The 26,252-nt window shown below is 50.2% G+C and overlaps 1 protein-coding gene across 2 annotated transcripts in view; it reads left to right on the top strand.

Annotated features, from left to right (window-relative positions):
• The window catches only part of DNHD1 (dynein heavy chain domain 1), a 78,463-nt gene that overhangs the window by 39,798 nt on the left and 12,413 nt on the right, over window positions 1-26,252 (top strand). For both annotated transcript variants that reach the window (XM_077341016.1, XM_077341017.1), the window contains exons 28-34: window positions 3,036-3,138; window positions 4,830-4,979; window positions 5,070-5,252; window positions 23,239-23,670; window positions 23,748-24,189; window positions 24,277-24,423; window positions 24,527-24,715. In XM_077341016.1, the coding sequence (XP_077197131.1) occupies window positions 3,036-3,138; window positions 4,830-4,979; window positions 5,070-5,252; window positions 23,239-23,670; window positions 23,748-24,189; window positions 24,277-24,423; window positions 24,527-24,715 (1,646 nt within the window). The remainder of the gene's footprint in view (window positions 1-3,035; window positions 3,139-4,829; window positions 4,980-5,069; window positions 5,253-23,238; window positions 23,671-23,747; window positions 24,190-24,276; window positions 24,424-24,526; window positions 24,716-26,252) is intronic.

Here is a 26,252-nt window from a genome sequence, read left to right as displayed (position 1 = left end):
CTATTCCAGAAAGATGAAAACACTGCAGGAGCTCTAAGAAGCCTATTTGGATGAACAGAGAACTTCAAGAGGAACTAAGAAAGAAAAGGAAAATGTTCAGGAAATGGAGGGAAGGACAGAGCTCTAAAGAAGAGTACCTACAGGTTACTAGGCACTGTAGATCAATCATCAGAAAGGCCAAAGCTGAGAGTGAGCTAAGATTGGCCAGGGAAGCCCATTGTAACAAGAAAAGATTTTTCAGTTATGTGAGGAGCAAACGTAAAGGAGGCAATAGGCCCACTGTTGAGTGCGGATGGACACATTCTAACGGAGGATGCAGAGAAAGCAGAAAGACTCAGTGCCTAGCCTCTGCAGACAGTTCGGGAAAAGACTCAACGGCATAGAGCGAGACGGTTCTCAGGGCCTTTGGAGCTCCAGAATAGATTTCAGGTCCTTGCAGAGGAGGTGCAAGGGTCAACAAGGGAAGAGGTCCCAAAACAAAGTCTAAGACTTTGGCCACGGGGATAGAAGGAAATGGACTTTGGCCACGGGGATAGAAGGAAATGGAATTGAGAAGAAAAAAAAAAGGAGAATACTGGTAATTGGAGACTCCCTGCTAAGAGGAATGGATCGTCATGTAGCTGGGCCCGATCCCCTAAGCCGAGAGGTGTGTTGCTTGCTAGGGGCAAAAATTATAGACGTTTCAGAACGGCTGCCCAAACTCCTCAAATCTACGGATCACAACATTTGTGATGGTCCATGTGGGAACGAATGACATGACCCTGCATACCATCGCTCCTATTACAAAAGACTATCAAGATCTGGGGAGGAAGCTCAAGCAAATGGGGGCACAAGTGGACAAGCTCTAACGGAAGATGCAGAGAAAGCAGAAAGGCTTAGTGCCTATTTTACATCTGTTTTTTCCCACAGGTCAAAGGGTTTAGGCACATCTAGAGATGACAGTAGCCAAGGGATAGTGTCTGGGTGGCAGGTTGACATGGACAGAGAGGTTGTTGAGAGGCATTTAGCTGCACTGGATGAGTTCAAATTCCCTGGGCCGGATGAAATGCACCCTAGAGTGCTCAAAGAACTTTCTGGAGAACTTGCACAGCCCTTGTCCATCATCTTTGGGACCTCTTTAAGGACTGGAGATGTCCTGGAGGACTGGAAGAGAGCAATCGTTTTTCCGATCTTCAAAAAAGAGAGGAAGGATGACCCGGGAAATCACAGACCAGTGAGTCTGACCTCTGTTGTGGGGAAGATAATGGAGCAGATATTAAAGGGAGCGATCTGCAAACATCTGGAGGACAATTTGGTGATCCAAGGAAGTCAGCATGGATTTCTCTGCAACAGGTCCTGTCAGACCAACCTGGTTTCCTTTTTTGACCAAGTAACAGGTTTGCTGGATCGTGGAAATTCGGTTGATGTTGTTTACTTGGATTTTAGTAAAATGTTTGATAAGGTTCCCCATGATGTTCTGATGGAAAAATTGAAGGAGTGCAATCTGGATTTTCAGATAGTTAGGTGGATAGGGAATTGGTTAGAGAACCGCACTCAAAGAGTTGTTGCCAATGGTGTTTCATCAGACTGGAGAGAGGTGAGTAGCGGGGTACCTCAGGGCTCGGTGCTCGGCCCGGTACTTTTTAACATATTTATTAATGATCTAGATGAGGGGGTGGAGGGACTACTCATCAAGTTTGCAGATGACACCAAATTGGGAGGACTGGCAAATACTCCGGAAGATAGAGACAGAGTTCAACGATATCTGAACACAATGGAAAAATGGGAACAAGATGCAATTTAATAAAGATAAGTGTAAAGTTCTGCATGTGGGTCAGAAAAATGAAAAGCATGCCTACTGGATGGGGGATACGCTTCTAGGTAACACTGTGTGTGAACGAGACCTTGGGGTACTTGTGCATTGTAAACTAAACATGAGCAGGCAGTGTGATGCAGCGGTAAAAAAAGGCAAATGCCATTTTGGGCTGTATCAACAGGGGCATCACATCAAAATCACAAGATGTCAAAGTCCCATTGTATACGGCACTGGTCAGACCACACCTGGAGTACTGTGTGCAGTTCTGGAGGCCTCACTTCAAGAAGGACGTAGATAAAATTGAAAGGTTACAGAGGAGAGCAACGAGGATGATCTGGGTCCAAGGGACCAAGCCCTATGAAGATAGGTTGAGGGACTTGGGAATGTTCAGCCTGGAGAAAAGGAGGTTGAGAGGGGACATGATAGCCCTCTTTAAGTATTTGAAAGGTTGTCACTTGGAGGAGGGCAGGGTGCTGTTTCCGTTGGCTGCAGAGGAGAGGACACGCAGTAATGGGTTTAAACTTCAAGTACAACGATATAGGCTAGATATCAGGAAAAAAAAATTCACAGTCAGAGTAGTTCAGCCGTGGAATAGGCTGCCTAAGGAGGTGGTGAGCTCCCCCTCACTGGCAGTCTTCAAGCAAAGGTTGGATACACACTTTTCTTGGATGCTTTAGGATGCTTAGGGCTGATCCTGCAATGAGCAGGGGGTTGGACTAGATGGCCTCTATGGCCCCTTTCAACTCTATGACTCTATGATTCTATGATCCTGTGTTGAGCAGGGGGGTTGGACTAGATGGCCAGTATGGCCCCTTTCAACTCTATGATTCTATGATTCTATGATCCTGTGTTGAGCAGGGGGTTGGACTAGATGGCCAGTATGGCCCCTTTCAACTCTATGATTCTATGATCCTGCGGTGAGCAGGGGGTTGGACTAGATGGCCAGTATGGCCCCTTCCAACTCTATGATTCTATGATTCTAAGTGTAAGGACGTGTTCTTTGGGCCACTACGTCTTTGGCTTGCATGGCCTGCCTCATTGCCTCTGCCCCAGGAACAAGCCAACGGGAGTTGGCCTGCAGTTTGCCTTTCAGCCCCTCCACCCCTTTGGATCCCTCCCTCCAAGTTGCTCTTCCCGCCACCCTCTTGTCCTCGGGGCCGCCTTATGAGACAGGTTGTGCTGAGGGGCCCAGGATGAGGGCTGGATCCGGACACTCCTCAGCATCTCTGCTTGCCGACAGGATGAAGCTGGCCCTGCACAAGATGGGAGAGGTGAGCGAGAAGCAGCAGGCCCATTCCCGGGACGTGCACGCCCTCCAGGAGAAGCTGAACAATATCAAGCAGGTGAGGCCAGCCCCTTCCCCACCTGAAAGCCAGCCCAGGGCAAGAGGTTCACCAGGCTGCTTTCCAACCTGGGGGGCAGGACCCCCCATCTTCATTTCCCACCCCTTCTCGGTTGTAGCAGGAGGTATTAGCACACTTATATTGACCCCTGGTAGGAGAGGGAAGGGGATGTACAGCAGAATTGGCATGCCTACCCTCATGGCAGCACAAAGAGAAGGACCTCCTTCAATGTCAGCAGGTGAAAGAGACCTCCCCTGGTTCAAGGGGCCTAAAATCACCTTCTGTGTCCCACCCACTTGGGGCCTGAGTGTTTTTGCGTGGAGGTTTCTGACCCCTTGCTCTGTGTGGATGCAAAGCCAGTCAGTGTATCTGCAGAGAGGGCTGCTCAAAGAAGCCATCTAGAATCAGAGAACAACAGAGGAGGACCTGCATGTAACCCTACTGAATTTGAGAATGCCTCCACCCCAAATGCTACTTCAAGAACCTCCACCCTCAACGGCTGCATTTTCGATGATTTTGATGGCGTTCTGGACCAAATTAGAGACCACTCCAGGGTCCAACTGCTAGCACTTCCAATATTATTTCGTGGAATGTTGCAGGCTGGACCAACAAATGTTCAGATTTATTAATTATCTTTCTAATTTTCACTGCATATTACTTCAAGAAACTTGGTCAGTTGATGCTCCCAACTTCAGTAATAGAGTTGGAAGGGACCTCCTAGGTCATCTAGTCCAACCCCCTGCTCTATGCAGGACAATCACAACCCCATCGCTCATCCCGTCACCTGCCACCTCCTTGAACCTTCCCAGAATCAGCCTCTCTGTCAGATGGCTCTCCAGCCTCTATTTAAAACTCACCTAAGGTAGAGAACCCACCACCTACCGAGCAAGCCTGTTCCAGTGAGAAACCGCTCTGACTGTCAGGAACTTCTTCCGGAGGTTTAGATGGAATTTCTTTTGAATTAATTTCGTCCTATTGGTTCTGGTCCGTCCCTCTGGGGCAAGAGACAACAACTCTGCTCCATCCTCTATATGGCAGCCTTTTAAATACCTGAAAATAGTTATCAAATCCCCTCTCAGTCGTCTCCTCTTCAGGATACAGACCAAGTTTCCCCACCCTTTCCTCATACGTCTTGGCATATGTCTCCTCCATCCTATATTGGTGTATATAGATTTTCCTACCTAAATGCAGAACTAGTCCCTATTGAATTTCATTTTATTCAGTTTAGCCCACTTCTCGAGCCTATCAAGATCATCCTGTATTCTGTTGCTGTCTTCGGTTGTGTTTGCTACCCCTCCCAGTTTAGTATCATCTGCAAATGTAATAAGGATCCCCTCTAATCCCTCATCCAAGTCATTTATAAATATGCTGAACAGGCCTCAGGCACTCCACTTGTCACCCTTCTTCAAGAAGATGCTGAACCATTAACAATTACCCTTTGGGTATGGTCTGTCAACCAGTTATTAATCCACCTGACAGAATTAGGATCCATACTGCATTGTTTGTGTGAAACCTGTGCTGAGTCTTCAAAATCACAGCTCTCTATTCCAGCTGCTCAAGGACTTGTCTGCCTCCAATCATCTCTTGTCCCCTTCCCTGTACGCTCCCTTGGTTTTGCATATCCGAGGGAGGGAGGGAGGGTGGCTGGCTGCGTGCCTGGCCATGCTGCCCTGACCTCTTCCACTCTGCAGCAACTGAAGGAGAGCGAGCGGGAAGTGGAGCAGCAGCAGCTGGTGCTGAAGCAGCAGGAGAAGGAGTGCCAGCAGTACGAGGCTCGCATTGACGCCCTCACCAGGGAAAGGGATGAGCTGGAGAAAGCCAAGGAGCTGGCCATGAAGAAGGTATGGGGCGTGGGGGAGGACTCCTCTCAGAGGGCAGAGAGGTGCCTGGTGGGGGTAGGGGTGGGGCCAATGGAAATCCTCTCTCCCCAGATGAGCAAGGACTACCGAACAGCCCTGGCAGGTCTTCGGGCCCAGGACATTGAGGAGTTGCGCAGCTACCGTCAGCCCCCAGAGCAAGTGGTCTGGGTGACAGACGTCCTCTGCAAGATGTTTGGGGAGAAGCCTGGCTGGGAGAATGCAAAGCAGATGCTCAGTCAAGAGGATTTCTACCAGGTAAGATTCAACGCTTCTTCTGATCCACATCCTGTCCAGGGGTGTATCTTTGGACACCAGAACAGGCCTCAGGCACAGAAGGGTCTTTCCCAGCCTTTGGGTTGAGGGAAGGGACCTTCTGCATCTGAAGGGCTCTGGTCTTGTCATCTGGACATGCTGTCATAAGAAAAAGAAATCCTGCTAACTGTCTGTAAAGGCAAATCCCACCACCCCTGTCCTCTCTGATTCAGTCTGTGTACGAGTCATGAGCTCCCTTGGATGTTGTGACCAGGACAAGGAGCCCCCAGGCTGCTCCTCGGGAGGCTGAGCAGGGGGAAAGGGGAGGAGGGTCCGGATCTGACACTGGACACTGCTCAGGAGTTGTGCTCAAGCTGCTCTTGTGAGGCAACCAGCCAGAAGGAAAAGAAGGGAACACTGAGCTGAACAACAGGCCTGGGACCATGGAGATACTTGTTAAGATGATTGCAGATTGATTGTCCCCTTTAAAATCTGCTCCATTATTTTCCCTGCAATTGAGATCAGACTCACTGGCCTGTCATTTCCTGGGTCATCTTTCCTCTCTTTTTGGAAGGCTGGGGTAACATTCACTCTCCTCCAGTCTTCTGGCACGTCTCCACCTCCCCAGTCCTCCAAGAGGTCCTCTTGCAGATACTTAAAACGGCTGATGAGAGGATAGGGGCCTCCCTCTGGGACATAATCAAACTCTTCCTTCCAATGGAAGAATTCCCGCAGGGGCTGAAAGAGACAGTGGTATGTCTGGTACTGAAAAAACCATCTCTGGATCCATCTGAGCCTGCCAACTACCAACCCATCGTGCATCTGGTATATTGGGGGGAAATAGTGGAAAGGACTGAGGCTGATCAAATATCAGCATTCCTGGATGAAGCTTCAGTCCTAGACCCGTCCCAGCCTGGTTTCTAGCCTGGCCATGGGGTTGAAACAGCACTGGTCACCCTGATGGACAACATCGCCAGCTGGCCTGAGGCTTGTTTTTGACATTTGTTTTTTCCCACAGGTGAAAGGATTTAGGCACATCTAGAGATGGCAGTAGCCAAGAGAAATTCGGTTGATGTCATTTACTTGGATTTTAGTAAAGCTTTTGACAAGGTTCCCCATGATGTTCTGATGGATAAATTGAAGGACTGCAATCTGGATTTTCAGATAGTTAGGTGGATAGGGAATTGGTTAGAGAACCGCACTCAAAGAGTTGTTGTCAATGGTGTTTCATCAGACTGGAGAGAGGTGAGTAGCGGGGTACCTCAGGGCTCAGGGCTCGGCCCGGTACTTTTTAACATATTTATTAATGATCTAGATCAGTTGTCCGCAACCTTTTTCAGGCTGCGGACCTGTGGGGGGGGGCGATCCGGGAGCTGTGTATGCATGGCAGCCCATGCGCAAATGTACATGCATGGGAGGTCCATGCATGCGTGTATGCGCCATGCACAGCCACAAACGCACATGCACAGCAAATCCACGCGTGTACATTTGCGCCATGTGCGGCCGCAAACGCACATGTGTGGCACTTTCACGCATGCACGTTTGCAGCCGCGCATGACACAAATGCGCATGTGTGGACCTGCCATGCATGCACATTTGCATCGGCAGCCACGCTTTCCTCTCCCCCCCACACACACACAGAAAGAAGCTTGCCGGGCCACAAGCTAATCGGCTGCTTTGGCGGCCGATTTGCTTGCGGCCTAGGAAGTTACTAACTGTGGGGGGGTGGCGGGGAGAAGGAGCCTTGGCACGGTGCCGAGGCCTTCGGGCCACGGCCCGGTGGTTGGAGACCACTAATCTAGATGAGGGGGTGGAGGGACTACTCATCAAGTTTGCAGATGACACCAAATTGGAAGGACTCCAGAAGATAGAGACAGTGTTCAATGGAGTCTGAACACAAAGGAAAAATGGGCAAATGAGAACAAGATGCAATTTAATAAAGACAAGTGTAAAGTTCTGCATCTGGGTCAGAAAAATGAAAAGCATGCCTACTGGATGGGGGATACGCTTCTAGGTAACACCATTGTATTCAGATATCGTTGAACTCTGTCTCTATCTTCCGGAGTATTTGCCAGTCCTCCCCATTTGGTGTCATCTGCAAACTTGATAAGTAGTCCCTCCACCCCCTCATCTAGATCATTAATAAATATGTTAAAAAGTACCGGGCCAAGCACCAAGCCCTGAGGTACCCCACTACTCACCTCTCTCCAGTCTGATGACACTCCATTGACAACAACTCTTTGTGGTTCTCTAACCAATTCCCTATCCACTTAACTATCTGAAAATCCAGATTGCACTCCTTCAATTTTTCCATCAGAACATCATGGGGAACCTTGTCAAAAGCTTTACTAATATCTAAGTAAATTGTCGGAGCCAGCCGACAGCTGATAACCCCTGAAAGAAGATTCAAAGTCGGTGTGCCTTTTCCATCTGGGTAGGAGCTGAGGGGAGTCCAAGCAGAGTTTCCCCGTCTGGGAATTGAGCGCGCGCTCTCTCTTTTTTTCTCTCCCTCTCTCCTACCCCGTCTTTATTGTTACAGTCTTAATCCCCCTGTACTCTGTGAGTATGCTTATCTCTACTACAAGGTTAATATATACCATACATAATCCTAAATACATACATTCATTACCGGCCTTTTTCCTTCCTATATGTTGTTTTCCAGTCTTCTGGACTTTAGGACACATAGCTCTGTTCCTGTCAACGTGGCAGTATTTTTCCATACTCTGCACATCCTTCTTTGGTCACTCAGCTCTCAAAAATGGCTCCACTTTGGTTCAGTACGCTGAAGGATTCCCACATACCCACTTTTCTTTTAAATGACAGCCAATCATATCTCTAGTGGGAACCACCTGATATACAGGCGCCGTGAAATGGTGTCCAGAAACGGCTTTGGCCGATTTGTTTGCATGAAACCAATCAGCGCACTGTGTCATCAAAGACGGAATACATTGTAAGCAACAACATCCTGTTATTAATACACAAATCACACATAGTATTCCCACCACCACTTGTCGCAGCCAGGTTATTGAAGATAGCCACCCAATGATCCAGTCCCACCACTTGTACTCATTATCTCTATTATTATGAAAAGTCACTTTACAAAAGTCTGACCTACAATTTTGCAATATCCACCCTGGCGTGCAAGCAAAAAGTCCAAGGCAAAACGGTACTGCATCATCATTTGATATAATTCCTCAATTTCCCCTTGCAATTCTCGAATAATCAGTCCAGTGGCATTGACAGTCCTTTCCAACCTGCATGTGAGTCCTATTATACAATAGTGTGTCAAAAGAATTGTGTTTTTAAGGAGGAAAGATTGTTCCTCTGTACATACACAGAGTGCCTTTTCATAGGAGTCAGGCTTTGTGGAAGCCTGAGTACCCAAATGAAAGATCTGTATGAAGCTTTCTAAACATCTTCAAAACAAAAACAAAATTGCAAAAACAGATTTTTAAACAAAATGATCTTATGAAAAGAGGAAAAAAAATGCTAACTGCCAATTAAAATTTGAAATAGGAAGTAAAAATGTCAGAGGGAAAAGCTATGGAGGGAATGCTTTTTCTCAAAGAGAAAATATTTCAAATACTAAAAGCGGCCAAAATTGTCTTAAAATAAAAACTAAAATAAAACCTATTTTAGAACAGAACTATTTTACTGTACTCTACCCCCCCCCCCCCTAGATTCTCTCTGAGGTAGGGGTCAGTCTTTAAAGAAACAAAACTTCTTCCCTTCCTGATCTGGGAAGAAGGAATACTTTCAGTCCTTTGTTATGTGGATTAGTTGCTGGGATGGTGGAGAGCAAGGCATGAGTCATGGGGCTTAGTGCCTAGGAAAGCAATTAGACAAAGAGAGTCTGTTTTAAGATTGCAAAATAGTGGCTGTTTCAGTGTGACTGCAACTATCAGTGGAGGCTCTACCAATTGCAGCCAAATTTAAAACTTGAAAATTCAAAAGTAAAAATGGAAGCACACATGTTGAACCATTATTTTCCCTGTGTATATCATTGAATCTGTTAACTTTGCTTGCAACATTTACTGGGAGAAGGGAAGCTAAGAGAAAATTGAAAAGGAATGTTGTCCTTGCAACAAATTCTTCCCTGTTAAAACCATTGTTGCCAACTTGGATTTTGGAACTCTGTACAGGTTCAGAGGCAAGATTTCCTTCCTGACTCTGTGATGGGGGAACTGAGAATATTTCCTCTTCTTTAAAGACAAGAGGTGAAGCTAGGTTACTGGGTCTACTGTATTTTCTTTTCAATTTATTATCTGTGTGGCTTTGGAAAGCCAGTACCTTTTGCAAATGTGTTTTTACTTTAAAAAGTTCACCCTGGAATTCCTTGTTTTTCTCATTAAGATCCTTAACTTCCAAATATTGTTTCTGGGTAAGAGTTTTAAATTTCTCTATTGTGTTTGTTATATATAACATTATTTACCCCACACCAAAAACCCAATCCTTTAGCATACATGGTCACACGCATCTATCTAATTCAAAAACCTGTTTCTAAATAATCTCAAGCTTGTTAGGGGGGCCAAAATACAGTAGGTTTGCTCCCCATCTAATTAAGGGATCCCATCGCCAACTGTGGCGAGGCCAATAAGCCAGGGGCAAACCCTGCCTTTCTCCCCAGATAAAGGCGATTCATACAACAAGATAGAATCCTTACCGTGTTGCTCAAACATATAGTAAGCATAACGTACAAAGAGATTACAATCAACAAAAAGAAGCATGTAACAGAACAGAAAAATACAAAAGCTCATTTTCCTGGTTTCCATGGTCGAACGCAGCGGCTTGGCACCCACAACAGAGTGCCTTCTACGACGACTGCAGCGTATTCCCGACCCCACGTTATCAGCGGGACAGATCCTTTCCACTCCGGGTCGGGGAGGCGTCGGTAGGCCACCAGTAGTCGAGCCAGAGGTTCCTCTGCACGAAAATGTCGCTCCGCAGGAGTATGTGGCCTGCGATTGACAGGCCTGCAGCATAGCATGAATATCAGTCCCTAGTAGGTTGGCAATGGGACGGAGGGCTGCCTGACAATCATCGTTGGCATTCTGAAAAGCCAGCTGGCGGACTACCACCTCCTGAGCTTCAGGACTTGTGACTTGTTGCTGAACGGCAGTCATGAGACGATGTATAAATTCAGCGTAAGGCTCCGCGGGACCCTGGCGGACCGCTCCCCATTTCTGCAGCTTCCCAGTAGGGTCGGGGGTGCGAATAAAGGCGGCTCGTGCGGCGGCCACAGAGGCCTCTTGAATCGGGCGATACAAGGCAACCTGCGTTGTTATAGCTGCCTGGGTGCTTCGCCCCAACAAGCCATCTAGCATGATGTCCTCATCCGCTCGAGCACTTCCAGGGGGCAACTGGGCATTATATTGCTGAACGAGCACAGGAGCCCGCTCGCGGCACTCATGCTCCCATTCATTGTCAAAAATGACCAGAGCTGAGGGAGGGAGGAGAGTGCACGCCAGCAACTTAAGGTCTTCGGGAATGAGGCGAAGAGAAAAAACATTGTCCATTAAGCCTTGAGCATAGGGAGAACTAATGCCGTACATGGACACAGCCGTCTTCAGTTCCTTCATGAGCTGGAACTCGAAAGGCGCATGGGTAGGAGGATCAAAAGCCAGAACAAAAATCGGAAAAGCAGTGGGCTCCGCAGACCCAGAGGCTGCTGCCAAGATAGCCGATTTCAGGGAAGGCGGCGGCTGGCCTTGGGCAGGAGGGGGTGCAGGCAGCAGCGGAGCCTGGGAGGCAGGCGGAGCAGCTGACGGCGGCGAAGGTGCGGCAAGCTGCGGGAGGGCTGGTGCCGGGAGAGCGAGAGCAGGAACAGGCAGGCTCTGAGGTGTAAGCGTGGTCAGGCTGATGTTAGGCGGCGTTAAAGTGCCGTAGGCCACACGAACCTTGCACCACGCGTTCAAAACCGGCAGAGAAACATGCGGATTTCTATGGAGAGTGGTCCCAACCTTGTCCCAGGGCCCTATTTCCCCTGTGCCGTCTTCGGGAAACCAAGGACAATGCGTGGCTATTGCCAAAATAAGGGACGTCAAATCTTCCTCAGGGACCTCCAGCCTGTTCTGTTTAAGAATATACTGAAGGTCTTTCAAAAAGCGCTTCTGCGGACTGGAAAGGGAGCTGCCCATAGTGGAGAGAAAAAAACCACTAAGCAGCGGAAGGCAAACACCGGGGAACGCTCACCGGGATCCGAAGATGAATGGCGCCTGAAACCCTTGCCGGGCGAGGTGAGCGTTGAAATATCCGACCACGTGTCGCGACGAGCCTCAGAGGGGGCACCACTTGTCGGAGCCAGCCGACAGCTGATAACCCCTGAAAGAAGATTCAAAGTCGGTGTGCCTTTTCCATCTGGGTAGGAGCTGAGGGGAGTCCAAGCAGAGTTTCCCCGTCTGGGAATTGAGCGCGCGCTCTCTCTTTTTTTCTCTCCCTCTCTCCTACCCCGTCTTTATTGTTACAGTCTTAATCCCCCTGTACTCTGTGAGTATGCTTATCTCTACTACAAGGTTAATATATACCATACATAATCCTAAATACATACATTCATTACCGGCCTTTTTCCTTCCTATATGTTGTTTTCCAGTCTTCTGGACTTTAGGACACATAGCTCTGTTCCTGTCAACGTGGCAGTATTTTTCCATACTCTGCACATCCTTCTTTGGTCACTCAGCTCTCAAAAATGGCTCCACTTTGGTTCAGTACGCTGAAGGATTCCCACAGTAAATGACATCAACCGAATTTCCCCGATCCAGCAAACCTGTTACTTGGTCAAAAAAGGAAAACAGGTTGGTCTGGCAGGACCTGTTGGAGACAAATCCATGCTGACTTCCTTGGATCACCAAATTGTCCTCCAGATGTTTGCAGATCGCTCCCTTTAATATCTGCTCCATTATCTTCCCCACAACAGATGTCAGACTCACTGGTCTGTAGTTTCCCGGGTCATCCTTCCTCCCTTTTTTGAAGATCAGAATAACGTTTGCTCTCTTCCAGTCCTCCGGGACATCTCCAGTCCTTAAAGAGGTCCTGAAGATGATGGACAAGGGCTGTGCAAGTTCTCCAGAAGGTTCTTTGAGCACTCTTGGGTGCATTTCATCCAGCCCAGGGGATTTGAACTCATCCAGTGCAGCTAAATGCCTCTTGACAACCTCTCTATCCATGTTAACCTGCCACCCAGACACTATCTTTTGGCTACGGCCATCTCTAGATGTGCCTAAACACTTTGACCTGTGGGAAAAAACCGAAGTAAAATAGGCACGAAGCCTTTCTGCTTTCTCTGCATCTTCCGTTAGAGTTTGTCCATCCGCACCCAACAGTGGGCCTATTGAGTCCTTTACTTTACGTTTGCTCCTCACATAACTGAAAAATCTTTTGTTACATTGGGCTTCCCTGGCCAATCTTAGCTCACTCTCAGCTTTGGCCTTTCTGATGATTGAATCAGATGATCATCATTGTGACTGAGTCATTGTTTCAATGGAGTTTTAATGTACTGTATTTGTATTGATATATTGTGAACCGCCGCAAGCCAGTTTCCGAGAGGTCATACAAATCAAATAAGTAAATAAGTAAATAAGTAAATAAGTACATACGTACGTACGTACGTACGTACGTACATACATACATACATACATACATACATACATACATACATACATACATACATACATACATACAACAACTACAACAACAACAGCTGCACTGGTTACCAGTTCAATCCCGGACCAGGCTTAAGGTTCTGGCAATCACCTCCAAGGCCATATGCAGTCTGATCCCATTGTACCTGAGGGACTTTCTCACTAGATGTTATTGTTTTCACTGTTTCACCGTTGCTACTGTTGTCATTACCCAATGCTAAACCATATTGTACCAGTCTCATGATTTCCAGAGAGCCAGTTTGGTGTAGTGGTTAGGAGTGCGGACTTCTAATCTGGCATGCCAGGTTCGATTCTGCGCTCCCCCACATGCAACCAGCTGGGTGACCTTTGGCTGGCCACGGCACTGATAAAACTGTTCTGACCGGGCAGTAATGTCAGGGCTCTCTCAGCCTCACCCACCCCACAGGGTGTCTGTTGTGGGGAGAGGAATGGGAAGGCGACTGTAAGCCACTTTGAGCCTCCTTTGGGTAGGGAAAAGCGGCATATAAGAACCAACTCTTCTTCCTCTTCTTCTTCTTCTATGTCCTCTGTAAAACACCTTGAGCCACAAGGGGAGGGCAATTCCCTTCAAGGTAATTGAGTCCAACCCCTGCACAATGCAGGAATTCACAACTACCTACCTACCCACAGTGACCGTAGTTTCATGCCCAAATGATGCCCCCCTTCCAAAAAAAAACTCCAGAATCCTTGGCCAGTCTGGTCTAGGATGAAATTTGCCCTCTGATCCCAAAATCGAAATTGGAATTTCCCTGGGCATGCAAGAAAGGGCCACCTAACAACATCGACACCACCTCAGACTCATTCACTTGCTCATCTTCTGGCCATTGATGAGATAGCTCCCAAACATCCTCTCTGTCCCCGTCTCACTTGAGCTCCCTGGTATACTGAAGAGCGAGTTTGGAGGAAGACTCGCAACAAAGAATTGAGAACATCTTATAGAATGCAGTTAAGAGCCTATGAGATGGCGGTGAAGTCAGTGAAATGCAATTTTTACTCGGCTAGCATCGCGTCTGTGCATTCATGCCCAGCACAGTTATTCAGGATAGACCGATCCCTCACCGCCCTCAATGAAGGGCACCAAAACAATAGCCAATTGGACATTAGCTGTGAGGCATTTGCGAGTCACTTCTCGACGTTTTGCCATGACCTTCTTCCAACATTGGACACAGAAAGTGAACTAGAGGACCCTTGGCCGTCTTTGGAGAGAACAACTAATCACTTCAGACAATTCTCACTAAATAAAGTGGACAGGATGCTAGCAGCAACGAGGCCACCTGCCCACTAGACCCATGTCCATCATGGCTCCTAAAAACAACAGATAGAAGAATAGGACCCCCCCCCCTCCAGGAAATAATCAACCTCTCCCTCTCAACAGGAGAATTCCCAGAGGGACTAAAAGAGGCAGTGGTACACCCGTTGCTCAGAAAACCATCTCTGGCTCCACAGGAGCCTGACAACTCTTGCCTCGTTTTACATCTAACGTTTCTAAGGAAGTTAGTTGAAAGGGCTGCTGCGGACCAAATATCAGCATTCCTGGAGGAAACATCAGCCCTTGACCCATTTCAGTTGGGCTTCTGGCCTGGACATGGGACAGAGACAGTGCTAGTTGCCCTGATGGATGACCACCCATGCCAGCTAGACTGAGGCGGGTCAGCGTTGCTCATATTATTAGACCTGTAAGCAGCGTTTGCCACAGTAGATCATGAGCTCCTAGCTCATCGCCTAGCCGATACTGGGATACAGGGAACAGCCCTTAAATGGTTGATTTCCTTCCTCCAGGGTAGCGGACAGAGGGTAGGAGAGAGAGTATCTAACCAGCACACATGTGGAGTCCCAAAAGGAGCAGCCCTCTCTCCTATCTTATTTAACATCTTTATGCACCCTCTGGCTCAGCTGATGTGGAGATTTGGGCTGGGTTGCCACCAATATATGGATGACACCCAGCTCTTCCTCCTAAAGCAGTGGTCCCCAACCTGCGGGCCGCGGCCCGGCGCCGGGCCGCAAAGGCCATGGCGCCGGGCCGCGGCTCCCTCCCCCCGCCCCTCCCCCCCGCAGTAAAAAACTTCCCAGGCCGCAAGCTTGCAGCCCGGGAAGCTGCGTAGTTGGTGCCGGCAGGAGAGATTTGGTTTCTGGGACCATGGGATAGGCTTTCTTGAGGAAGGCCTACTAGCACCTGATGGACTGCACTTATCGAAACTGGGGAAGAATGTGTTTGGCAGGAACCTGGGGAGATTCATCAGGAGAGCTTTAAACTAAAGCCACTAGGGGAAGGAGACGATCAACATAGGGAGTGTATGGAAGGAAAACTATCGGAGGCAGCCCAACCGGCAAGGCCAGCTCATAGGGAACCAAAAGTAAAAGGATTCAGATGTCTTTATACTAACGCCCGAAGCATGGGCAATAAAAAGGAAGAGCTGGAACTTCTCATGCTGATGGAAAGGTATGATCTAGTAGGCATCACAGAAACTTGGTGGAATGATTCTCATGACTGGAATGTAATGGTGGATGGATATGAACTGTTCAGAAAAAACAGAATAGATCGAAGAGGTGGAGGAGTGGCACTGTATGTGAGGAAAGGGCTTACCTGTCAGGAAATTCTAGTGAAGGAGAGTATATCTACAGTGGAAAGCATCTGGGTGAAAATAAGCGAGGGGAAAACAAACAGTGTGGTGGTTGGTGTCTGCTACCGACCGCCTGACCAACGAGAGGATGTGGATGCTGCACTTTGTGAGCAGCTTGAGAAAATATCCAAACGGCAGGACCTTGTCATCATGGGTGACTTCAATTTCCCAGATGTGTGCTGGGAAACAAACTCTGCGAAGCGTCCTCAGTCATGCAAGTTTCTGACCTGCCTGGCTGACAATTTCATTTATCAAATGGTAGATGAACCCACAAGAGGTTCAGCCATACTGGACTTAATACTGACCAACAGGCAAGAGTTGGTGGATGAGGTGAAGGAGGTGGGGACCCTAGGGGGAAGTGACCATGTCCTCATAGAATTCCTTTTGAGATTGGGAGCCAAGGAAGCTTGTAGCCAGACGCGGATGTTGGATTTTCGTAGGGCAAACTTTAATAAACTCAGAGACATGATGAGTGTCATACCATGGACGAGAATGCTGGAAGGGGAGCATGTGAAGAGTGGGCGCTACTCAAACAAGAGCTATTGCATGCTCAATCAATGACTATTCCAGAAATACGAAAACACTGCAGGAGCTCTAAGAAGCCTATTTGGATGAACAGAGAACTTCAAGAGGAACTAAGAAAGAAAAGGAAAATGTTCAGGAAATGGAGGGAAGGACAGAGCTCTAAAGAAGAGTACCTACAGGTTACTAGGCACTGTAGATCAATCATCAGAAAGGCCAAAGCTGAGAGTGAGCTAAGATTGGCCAGGGAAGCCCATTGTAACAAGAAAAGATTTTTCAGTTACGTGAGGAGCAAACGTAAAGTAAAGGAGGCAATAGGCCCGCTGTTGGGTGCGGATGGACAAACTCTAATGAAAGATGCAGAGAAAGCAGAAAGGCTTAGTGCCTATTTTACATCTGTTTTTTCCCACAGGTCAAAGTGTTTAGGCACATCTAGAGATGGCTGTAGCCAAAGGATAGTGGCAGGGTGGCAGGTTAACATGGATAGAGAGGTGGTCGAGAGGCATTTACTTGGATTTTACTAAAGCTTTTGACAAGGTTCCCCATGATGTTCTGATGGATAAGTTGAAGGACTGCAATCTGGATTTTCAGATCGTTAGGTGGATAGGGAATTGGTTAGAGAACCGCACTCAAAGAGTTGTTGTCAATGGTGTTTCATCAGACTGGAGAGAGGTGAGTAGCGGGGTACCTCAGGGTTCGGTGCTCGGCCCGGTACTTTTTAACATATTTATTAATGATCTAGATGAGGGGGTGGAGGGACTACTCATCAAGTTTGCAGATGACACCAAATTGGGAGGACTGGCAAATACTCCGGAAGATAGAGACAGAGTTCAACGAGATCTGAACACAATGGAAAAATGGGCAAATGAGAACAAGATGCAATTTAATAAAGATAAGTGTAAAGTTCTGCATCTGGGTCAGAAAAATGAAAAGCATGCCTACTGGATGGGGGATACGCTTCTAGGTAGCACTGTGTGTGAACGAGACCTTGGGGTACTTGTGGATTGTAAACTAAACATGAGCAGGCAGTGTGATGCAGCGGTAAAAAAGGCAAATGCCATTTTGGGCTGTATCAACAGAGCCATCACATCAAAATCACAAGATGTCATAGTCCCATTGTATACGGCACTGGTCAGACCACACCTGGAGTACTGTGTGCAGTTCTGGAGGCCTCACTTCAAGAAGGACATCGATAAAATTGAAAGGGTACAGAGGAGAGCGACGAAGATGATCTGGGGCCAAGGGACCAAGCCCTATGAAGATAGGTTGAGGGACTTGGGAATGTTCAGCCTGGAGAAAAGGAGGTTGAGAGGGGACATGATAGCCCTCTTTAAGTATTTGAAAGGTTGTCACTTGGAGGAGGGCAGGATGCTGTTTCTGCTGGCTGCAGAGGAAAGGACACGCAGTAATGGGTTTAAACTTCAAGTACAACGATATAGGCTAGATATCAGGAAAAAGTTTTTCTCAGTCAGAGTAGTTCAGCAGTGGAATAGGCTGCCTAAGGAGGTGGTGAGCTCCCCCTCACTGGCAGTCTTCAAGCAAAGGTTGGATACACACTTTTCTTGGATGCTTTAGGATGCTTAGGGCTAATCCTGCGTTGAGCAGGGGGTTGGACTAGATGGCCTGTATGGCCCCTTCCAACTCTATGATTCTATGATTCTATGATTCTTACTGCGGGAGGGCGGGGAGAGGGAATCAGGGCCGGGCCGCGCCCGCGCGGCCCGATCCGCGGGTGCGGCCCGATCCGCGGGTGCGGCCCGATCCGCGGGTGCGGCCCGATCCGCGGGTGCGGCCCGCGGGTGCGGCCCGATCCACGGGTGCGGCCCGATCCGCGGCCGGAAGCGTGGGCATGGCCTGCACGGTCCCTGCGGGCGCGGCCCAATGCCCTGCCGGTCCTCAGCCTAATAAAGGTTGGGGACCACTGTCCTAAAGGATGACCACCCTGATTCTCCCCCAGAACCCTTAATCAGATGTCTGAAAGCAGTGACAAATTGGATCAAACAGAGTCGTCTGGAGCTCACCCCTGCAAAGATGGAGGTCCTGTGGTTGGGTAGGCAGGGACCATGGGAAGAAGCACGTCTGCCCACCCTGGATGGTGTGCAGCTCTCAGCAATGCACTCCGCCAGGAATCTGGGCATGATCCTGGATGCTTCCCTTACATTGGAAGCCTAGGTCACAAGGGTAGCGCAAATGGCATTTTACCACCTCCACCAAGCCAAGCTACTAGTGCCCTGCCTGGACCCAGAGCACCTACCTATAGTGAACCATGTGACAGTCACCTCTAGACTGGACTTCTGCAACTTTTAACTTTTAATCCATGCGGACGTGCCCTCTCCAGGCTTAGGTGGGGACCTGGTGTCATCCATGGTGACACTAGGGCTCTTGCAATTTGTTACCTAGAAGCGTATCCCCCATCCAGTAGGCATGCTTTTCATTTTTCTGACCCAGATGCAGAACTTTACACTTATCTTTATTAAATTGCATCTTGTTCTCATTTGCCCATTTTTTCATTTTGTTCAGCCCTCGTTGAACTCTGTCTCTATCTTCCGGAGTATTTGCCAGTCCTCCCAATTTAGTGTCATCTGCAAACCTGATGATTAGTCCCTCCACCCCTTCATCTAGGTCATTAATAAATATGTTAAAAATTACCGGGCCGTGCCCCGAGCCCTGAGGTACCCCGCTATTCACCTCCCTCCTGTCTGATGAAACACCATTGACAACAACTCTTTGTGCGCGGTTCTCTAACCAATTCCCTATCCACCTAACTATCTGAAAATCCAGATTGCAGTCTTTCAACTTATCCATCAGAACATCATGGGGAACCTTGTCAAAAGCTTTACTAAAATCCAAGTAAATGACATCAACTGAATTTCCACGATCCAGCAAACCTGTTACTTGGTCAAAAAAGGATACCAGGTTGGTCTGGCAGGACCTGTTGGAGACAAATCCATGCTGACTTCCTTGGATCACCAAATTGTCCTCAAGATGTTTGCAGATCGCTCCCTTTAATATCTGCTCCATTATCTTCCCCACAACAGAGGTCAGACTCACCGGTTTGTAGTTTCCCGGGTCATCCTTCCTCCCTTTTTTGATGATCGGAATAACGTTTGCTCTCTTCCAGTCCTCCGGGACATCTCAGGCTTCAGGCGGCTTTCTTCTTGGACAAGTTGCTGGGGTCTGTCAAGGTGACCACCTCCCCCTTGATCCCTGCCCCTCTTGGCTCCTCAAAGGAGGGGGGCAGGAGATAGGAGGCCAACTCAGGGACATTATCAACCTCTCCCTGGAGTCCCGGCAGTATCAGTATTTTTCCATACTCTGTACCTCCTCCTTCGGTCACTCAGCTCAACATGGCTCCGCTTTGGTTCAGTATGCTGAATGATTCCCACATGGCCACTTTTCTTTTAATTAATAGCCAATTATATCTCTAGTGGGCACCGCCGAATATACAGGCACCGTGAAATTGTGTCTAGAAACGGCTTTGGCTGATTTATTTGCATGAAACCAATCAGCGCACTGTGTCATCAAAGACAGAATACATTGTAAGCAACAGCATCCTGTTATTAATGCATAATTCACACATATTATTCCCACTACCACTTGTCGCAGCCAGGTTATTGAAAGCAGCCACCCAACGATCCAGTCCCACCACTTGTACTCATTATCTCTATTATGTTTGTTATATATAACATTATTAACCCCACAACAAAAACCCAATCCTTTAGTATACATGGTCACACGCATCCATCTAATTCGAAAACCTGTTTCTATATAATTTCGAGCTTGTTCAGGGGGCTAAAATACAGTAGGTTTGCTTCCCATTTCATTAAGGGATCCCATCACCAACTGTGGTGAGGTCAATAGGCCAGGGACAAACCTTGCCTTTTCCACCAATAAAAGGGGGTTCATACAGCAAGATAGAAATTTTCCCATTGTGTTCAGATCTCGTTGAACTCTGTCTCTATCTTCCGGAGTATTTGCCAGTCCTCCCAATTTGGTGTCATCTGCAAACCTGATGAGTAGTCCCTCCACCCCCTCATCTAGATCATCTGTAAACCGCCCGTGGCGCCGCGGGCGCCACGGACTAAATAAAACAGTAAGGGGTCCTGGGGCGGGATGAGTCCGGGATGAGGAAGGGTCCAGATTGGACCCTTCCTCATGACAGACAATCGGAGGGACCAATCGGAGGGATTGGTCCCTCCGATTCCCAGCCCCAGGAACTGCGAGCCGCGCGCAGCGCGGTTCGCAGTTGCTCCCGCCCTGACGCGGCGAGAGGCGCGAAGCGCCTCTCGCCGCGTCAGGCCGCCGCCTGGGAAAGCCCCCGGCAGTCTCCGGGCTCCCTGCCTGGCACCCTGACGCCGCAAGAGGCCCGAGGCTCCCTCCCTCCGACCGCCCGCATGGGCTGAAGGCGCTCCGCCAGGGCCAGGCTCGCTCCTCGGACCGTCCGCCTCGAAAGCCGCGGGGCCTCCCACATGCCGGCCTGAGCGCCTCCGCCGCCGGCCCCACTCCATGCCGTGAGCGCGCCTTCGCCCAGCCGCCGACTCTGCTCCGCCATGGCCGGGACGACCCGCGGGGACCGCTCGCGGCTCTCTCCGTCGACCATGCCCGGTGGCGCCGCCGGCGGGGAGGTGCAGGACGGCCTGGAGTTCGTCACCCTCACGGCCATGCAGACGGACAACAGCGACGCCTCCGGAATAAGGTGCCCTAAATTCCCGCGCGCTGCCCTGTCCCTCCGTCTGCTCGATCGCCCGACCCCTTCCCGCAACCCCCCTCCCCCCACGATAACACGATGCCCGCCAGCCGCCACGATGCCCGCCAGCCCCACCCCCACCGTCCCTTTCCCAGGTCCGTGCCCGCAACACAACTCACTGTGATGCCGTCCTCCGCTTCCCTGGCCCTTTTCTCCCCTTGCCGTGGCGACGCGCCTCGCCTAGGCCTTGCTGCGCCTTGCCTAGGCCGCGCCTCGCCTACCCAGCGCGCCCTGCGCCACCTCCACCATGGACTGACACGCCCATGCGCGGACTCCCGCGCATGCCTGCTGCCACTCGCCGTCGCTTCGACCCTCGCCCACCAGCCCCAGCCGGCCTGCGTCCCCGCTGCGGCGTCTCCAACATGGGGCACCTCGCCTGCAGCTCTGGTAAGCTGCCAGGATGACCGGCCGCCCTTCTCCCACCCCCATACCAGCCTTCCCGAGCCGCGGCAGCGCCGAGCCTCTTCCACGACCCGGGAGGACGCTCGACATCCCGCGTGGCTGCCCGCCTGCCCTGCGGCCTTCTCCCCGCCCCCAAGAGAGGCCACGACAATGCCCCACATCGCCAACGCCTGCCTGCGCAGAGCCCGGCCCCGGGAAGCCTTCGCCCTCCAAAGGCTTCCCCGCCCAGCGCTCGCTAGCGCCCATTTTATTGAAGGATAAAATGGGCTTTTTTTACTAGTTAATAAATATGTTAAAAAGTACCGGGCCAAGCACCGAGCCCTGAGGTACTCATGTGCCCTTCGAGTTCCAGCTCATGAAGGAACTGAAGATGGCTGTGTCCACGTACGGCATTAGTTCTCCCTATGCTCAAGGATTAATGGACAATGTTTTTTCTCTTCGCCTCATTCCCGAAGACCTTAAGTTGTTGGCGCTGTTTCTGTTGGCTGCAGAGGAGAGGACACGCAGTAATGTGTTTAGACTTCAAGTACAACGATATAGGCTAGATATCAGGAAAACGTTTTTCACAGTCAGAGTAGTTCAGCAGTGGAATAGGCTGCCTAAGGAGGTGGTGAGCTCCCCCTCACTGGAAGTCTTCAAGCAAAGGTTGGATACACACTTTTCTTGGATGCTTTAGGATGCTTTGGGCTGATCCTGCATTGAGCAGGGTGTTGGACTAGATGGCCTGTATGGCCCCTTCCAACTCTATGATTCTATGATTCTATGATTCTATGATTCTATGATTCTATGATTCTATGATTCTATGATTCTATGATTCTATGATTCTATGATTCTATGATTCTATGATTCTATGATTCTATGAGTAGGGGGACCAAAAGGCGGAACAAAAATTGGAAAAGCGGTGGGCTCCGCAGACCAAGAGGCCGCTGCCAAGATAGCCGATTTCAGGGATGGCAGCGGCTGGCCTGGGTCAGGAGGGGGTGCAGGCGGCAGTGGGGCCTGATAGGCAGGCAGAGCAGCTGGCGGTGGCGAAGGCGCGGCAAGCGGCAGGAGAGCTGGTGCCGGGAGAGCGAGAGCAGGAACAGGCGGGCTCTGAGGCGTAAGCGTGGTCAGGCTGATGTTAGGCGGCGTTAAAGTGCGGTAGGCCACACAAACCTTGCACCACGCGTTCAAGACCGACAGAGGAACATGCGGATGATACTAAACTGGGAGGGGTAGCAAACACAACTGAACACAGCAACAGAATACAGGATGATCTTGATAGACTCGAGAAGTGGGCTAAACTGAATAAAATGAAGTTCAATAGGCACAAATGTAAAGTTGCTTTAGGATGGTTAGGGCTGATCCTGCGTTGAGCAGGGGGTTGGACTAGATGGCCTGCATGACCCCTTCCAACTCTAGGATTCTATGATTCTTTGTGTGCACCTCATCCGGCAGTCTGGATTGTCGGTGTCCCTAGTGTTTGGATTCAAGTATCCCCTGATTTGGCTCTGCTGAACATTAGATAAATTGATGAGGAAGTGGGTGGTGATTGGGATGTTTTCACATCTTGGTGTTCCAGCGCTAATCCTTGCATGGGAATGTGTAAGCAGTCCAGGGTCCCTCTCAGCGAAAGGGAGCTCAGAAATGCAATTAATCCTTTTGTGTTTGTCGTTCAGTTAACAATTCTGCTGAGATCCAAGACAGGATCAAAGCGGGCAATGTAATTGATCGATGCAATGCTAGATCTCTCTGCAGGATCCAGTCAGTTTAAACGGAAACTGACCAATAGTGTGCACTGGCAGAAAGATCCCTTGTTTGTGAGTGTATATATGCTGGGGTTCTTGTGGGGTTTCTTGTACCACCATGCTGAGGCCCTAATAAGAAGCCCATTGAACTACCAGTGGCCCTGGCTTCCTCCGAACCCATGACTATAACAAATCCCCTCACCCCACTCCGACCAGTAGTCCTGATGAAGGTTCCCTTGGCTTGAGAGAGAGCCGCCCTTGAAGAGGAAGATCTGACTGACCTTTCCCCCTTTGCTTTGCTTTCTCCTCCAGGAGCTGGTCTTCTACCCGAAGGATACCATCTCTCCTGACCTCTTCCGGGGACTGGGCCAGGTGGTGTCTGAGAACGAATTCCGTGAGGCATCCATTAGGACTGCCAGCCACGCAGCGGTGGCCCTTTGGCAGTGGATCCGTGCCATCTACTTCTACCACCAGGCATTGCGTAATTGGCAGCCGTCCCTGGAGAGGCTGGAGCGCTGCGATGCACAGATCAACTCAGAAAAGGTGCACCTGGGCAACAGCCGCCTCCGCTCAGAGCATCTGAAGGATGCCACACGGGCCCGGATCCAGGAGCTGAAGGAGACCCAGGAGCACCAACAGAGGCTGCTGCAGCAGCTGACCCTTTCCTTGCAAGCCAGGGAGGAGGCCACCACAGTGGAGAGCTCTGTGGCTGAGCACATGGCCAACTGGACGGTGGTCACGCAGGTAGGGGCTGCTTGCCCAGCCTCCCCCCCCCCCACCAGGGGCTCTGACCAGCTCACTTCCTTTCCTTCCTTCCCCAGATCCTGGAGCAGAAGCACAGCACGGTCCATGGCGATGCTCTGCTTGCTGCAGCTGCTGTTACCTACTTGGGGCCGTTCCCCCCTGCTCGGCGAGAAGAGCTGCTGGGGAAGTGGCAGGCGCTGTGTGCGGGGGCCCGGGTCTCCCTGCAGCCCGACGACGTTGGCCGCCTGTTGCAGGAGGAGCTGCCCTGCCCTGGCTCAGCCCCCGGGGGCCCGCCCCTGCTGCCCGTGCAACAGCCCTTCCACCTGGCCTCTTTGCTGAGCACAGCCAGAGAGCAGCGGGCTTGGGACCGGACCCATAAGCCCAAAGACCCGGAGAGCCGCCTGGCTGCCCTGCTGCTGCACACGGAGGCCCACCGTCAGGCTCACCGGTGGCCTTTGCTGCTGGACCCTGACAAACAGGCCACTGTCTGGCTGCTCGTGGCCACCACAATGGAGGAGGGTAGGTCTCAAGACCAGCCCCCAGGGCAAGGCTTGCAGCAAGCTCTTTCTTCTGGGGCTGGCGGCTCACCAGCCCTTGTTCTTCCAGAGGGATCCCAGGCGTTGGTCAGTACTGAACTGGTGCCCGACATGGTAGAGCAAGGGGACTATGAGGAAATGCCCGAGGACAACCTAGAAGTGCTGTCGCTGACGGACCCTGACCTCGAGCAGAACCTCCTGATTGCAACCAGCGTTGGTGAGCGGGGGGGGGGGGGGGCAGAGGAGGGGGGAGGGGAGCCCTCTGGTGGGACTCAGCTGGGCAGCCGCCAGCAGCTCATGCCTCTCCCTGCCCCATGCAGGCACCCCTGTGCTGCTGGTGGACTTTGAGAAGAACATCCCCTGGTGCCCAGTCCTCCAGCAGCTGATGCAGAAGGAGACGCTGCAGGGAGAGAAGGCCCCTCCCTTGGAGACCTCCCAGGAGATGTGCGTGTCGCCCTCCTTCCAGCTCTATCTGTGTGCCAAACTCCCTCTCGAAGCCTTGGCAACAGGTAAGAAAGCTCAGCTCACTCTACTACTTTAAGGACAAAAAGGCCACTGCAAACAAAAGCTTCGCTGGACTACATATAATCCGATTTTTAAAAGAATAAATGCCTGAGGGCTACTTAGTGGACAATGACGGCACCTTCACTTAGGTCCCCCTGTTCAAGGAAGGCCACTTACAGAGAGGAGCTACAAGAACTTGCCTTTCAGCATCTCTTTCTCAAATGAGGGGGTGGGGGTCTAGGAAGGGAGAGACCAGCTCCCAGCCCAGGAAGGGCTTTGTGGTCATGAACCCGGTAACTGATGGGCAGCCAGGGGAGGGGCCACCAAGGTCCTAATCAGTGTTCCAGATAGTAACCCCCGCCACCCATCCTGCCACTGACATCTAGGGGGGCACTGGCTTGAAACCTGAAGCTAGTCTGACAGAGCAGGTCTGCAAGGTGGCGGAAGGAGGGGCAGAAACATTATCTATCTATCTGATTCATTAACTGCCACTCCTGGAACTGGCTTGTGGTGGGGTACAATTTGTCCATATAAAACCCCATTAAAACTCCAGATATCAACATACAGTAAAACCAGCCTCTTAAAAAGACATGGCAGTATGCAATCCCCCTAACTGCCCCCCCCCCAAACTACACAGAGGAGTGGGAAGAGGGATGACAAATGCTAGATCGCTGACTCTCTTAGTGGGGGGCATCAGATCTTTCTCACCGTGTCAGCCTCAGCCATAAAGCTGGCGGAAGAGCTCGGTTTTGCAGGTCCTGTGGAAAGCCGGAAGTTCCCGCAGGGCCTGCAGCTCCTCCGGGAGCTCATTCCACCAGGTAGGGGCCAGGACCGAAAAGGCCCTAGCCATGGTTTGGGCCAGGCGTGCCTCCCTGGGGCCAGGGACGACCAGTAAGTTGGTACCTGCAGAGCGTAAAACTGCAAGGAGTGAGAGGCAGTCCCTCAGATATGTGGGTCCCAGACCACGGAGGGCCTTAAAGGTAAAAGTCAGAACCTTGAACCAGATTCGGGTAGCCAATGCAGCTGCCTCAGCACAGGCTGGACATGGGCCCTCCAAGGTGTTCCTGTGAGGACCCTTTTTGCATCAGTTGCAATTTCTGGGTCAGGGACAAGGGCAGGCCCATGTAGAGCGAGTTACAGAAATCTATTCTGGAGGTGACCGTCTTATTTCAGCAATCCTGTTGCAGAGGGCAGCTCCTAGTTATTCAAGATGTTTTGACCCTTGCTGACTCCTCATCTAAGTGTTTAAATTTAGAATCTGTCGAGTGTTTATGATGATTTTGCAAAGCTTTGGTTGAAAAAAACATCTCAATCTCCTCTGATTTGAATATTGTTTATAACTTTGTTTAGACAGAAGAAATGAATAGTCAGATCACTTCGTGGAGCATTTTGATCTGGTCACCCTGATGGATCTTAACAGGATCTTAGGATCTATGAAAGCTACCAGTTGTGTTTTGTTTTCTGATTGCTGAAATTATGTAAAGACCATGTTAGCGAGTCATAGAATAATAGAATTGTAGAGTTGGTAGGGACCTCCTGCCC

The sequence above is a fragment of the Paroedura picta genome, chromosome 6 (assembly GCF_049243985.1).
Source record: "Paroedura picta isolate Pp20150507F chromosome 6, Ppicta_v3.0, whole genome shotgun sequence".
Lineage (NCBI taxonomy): Eukaryota > Metazoa > Chordata > Lepidosauria > Squamata > Gekkonidae > Paroedura > Paroedura picta.
This window is presented reverse-complemented; position numbering and strand designations above follow the sequence as displayed.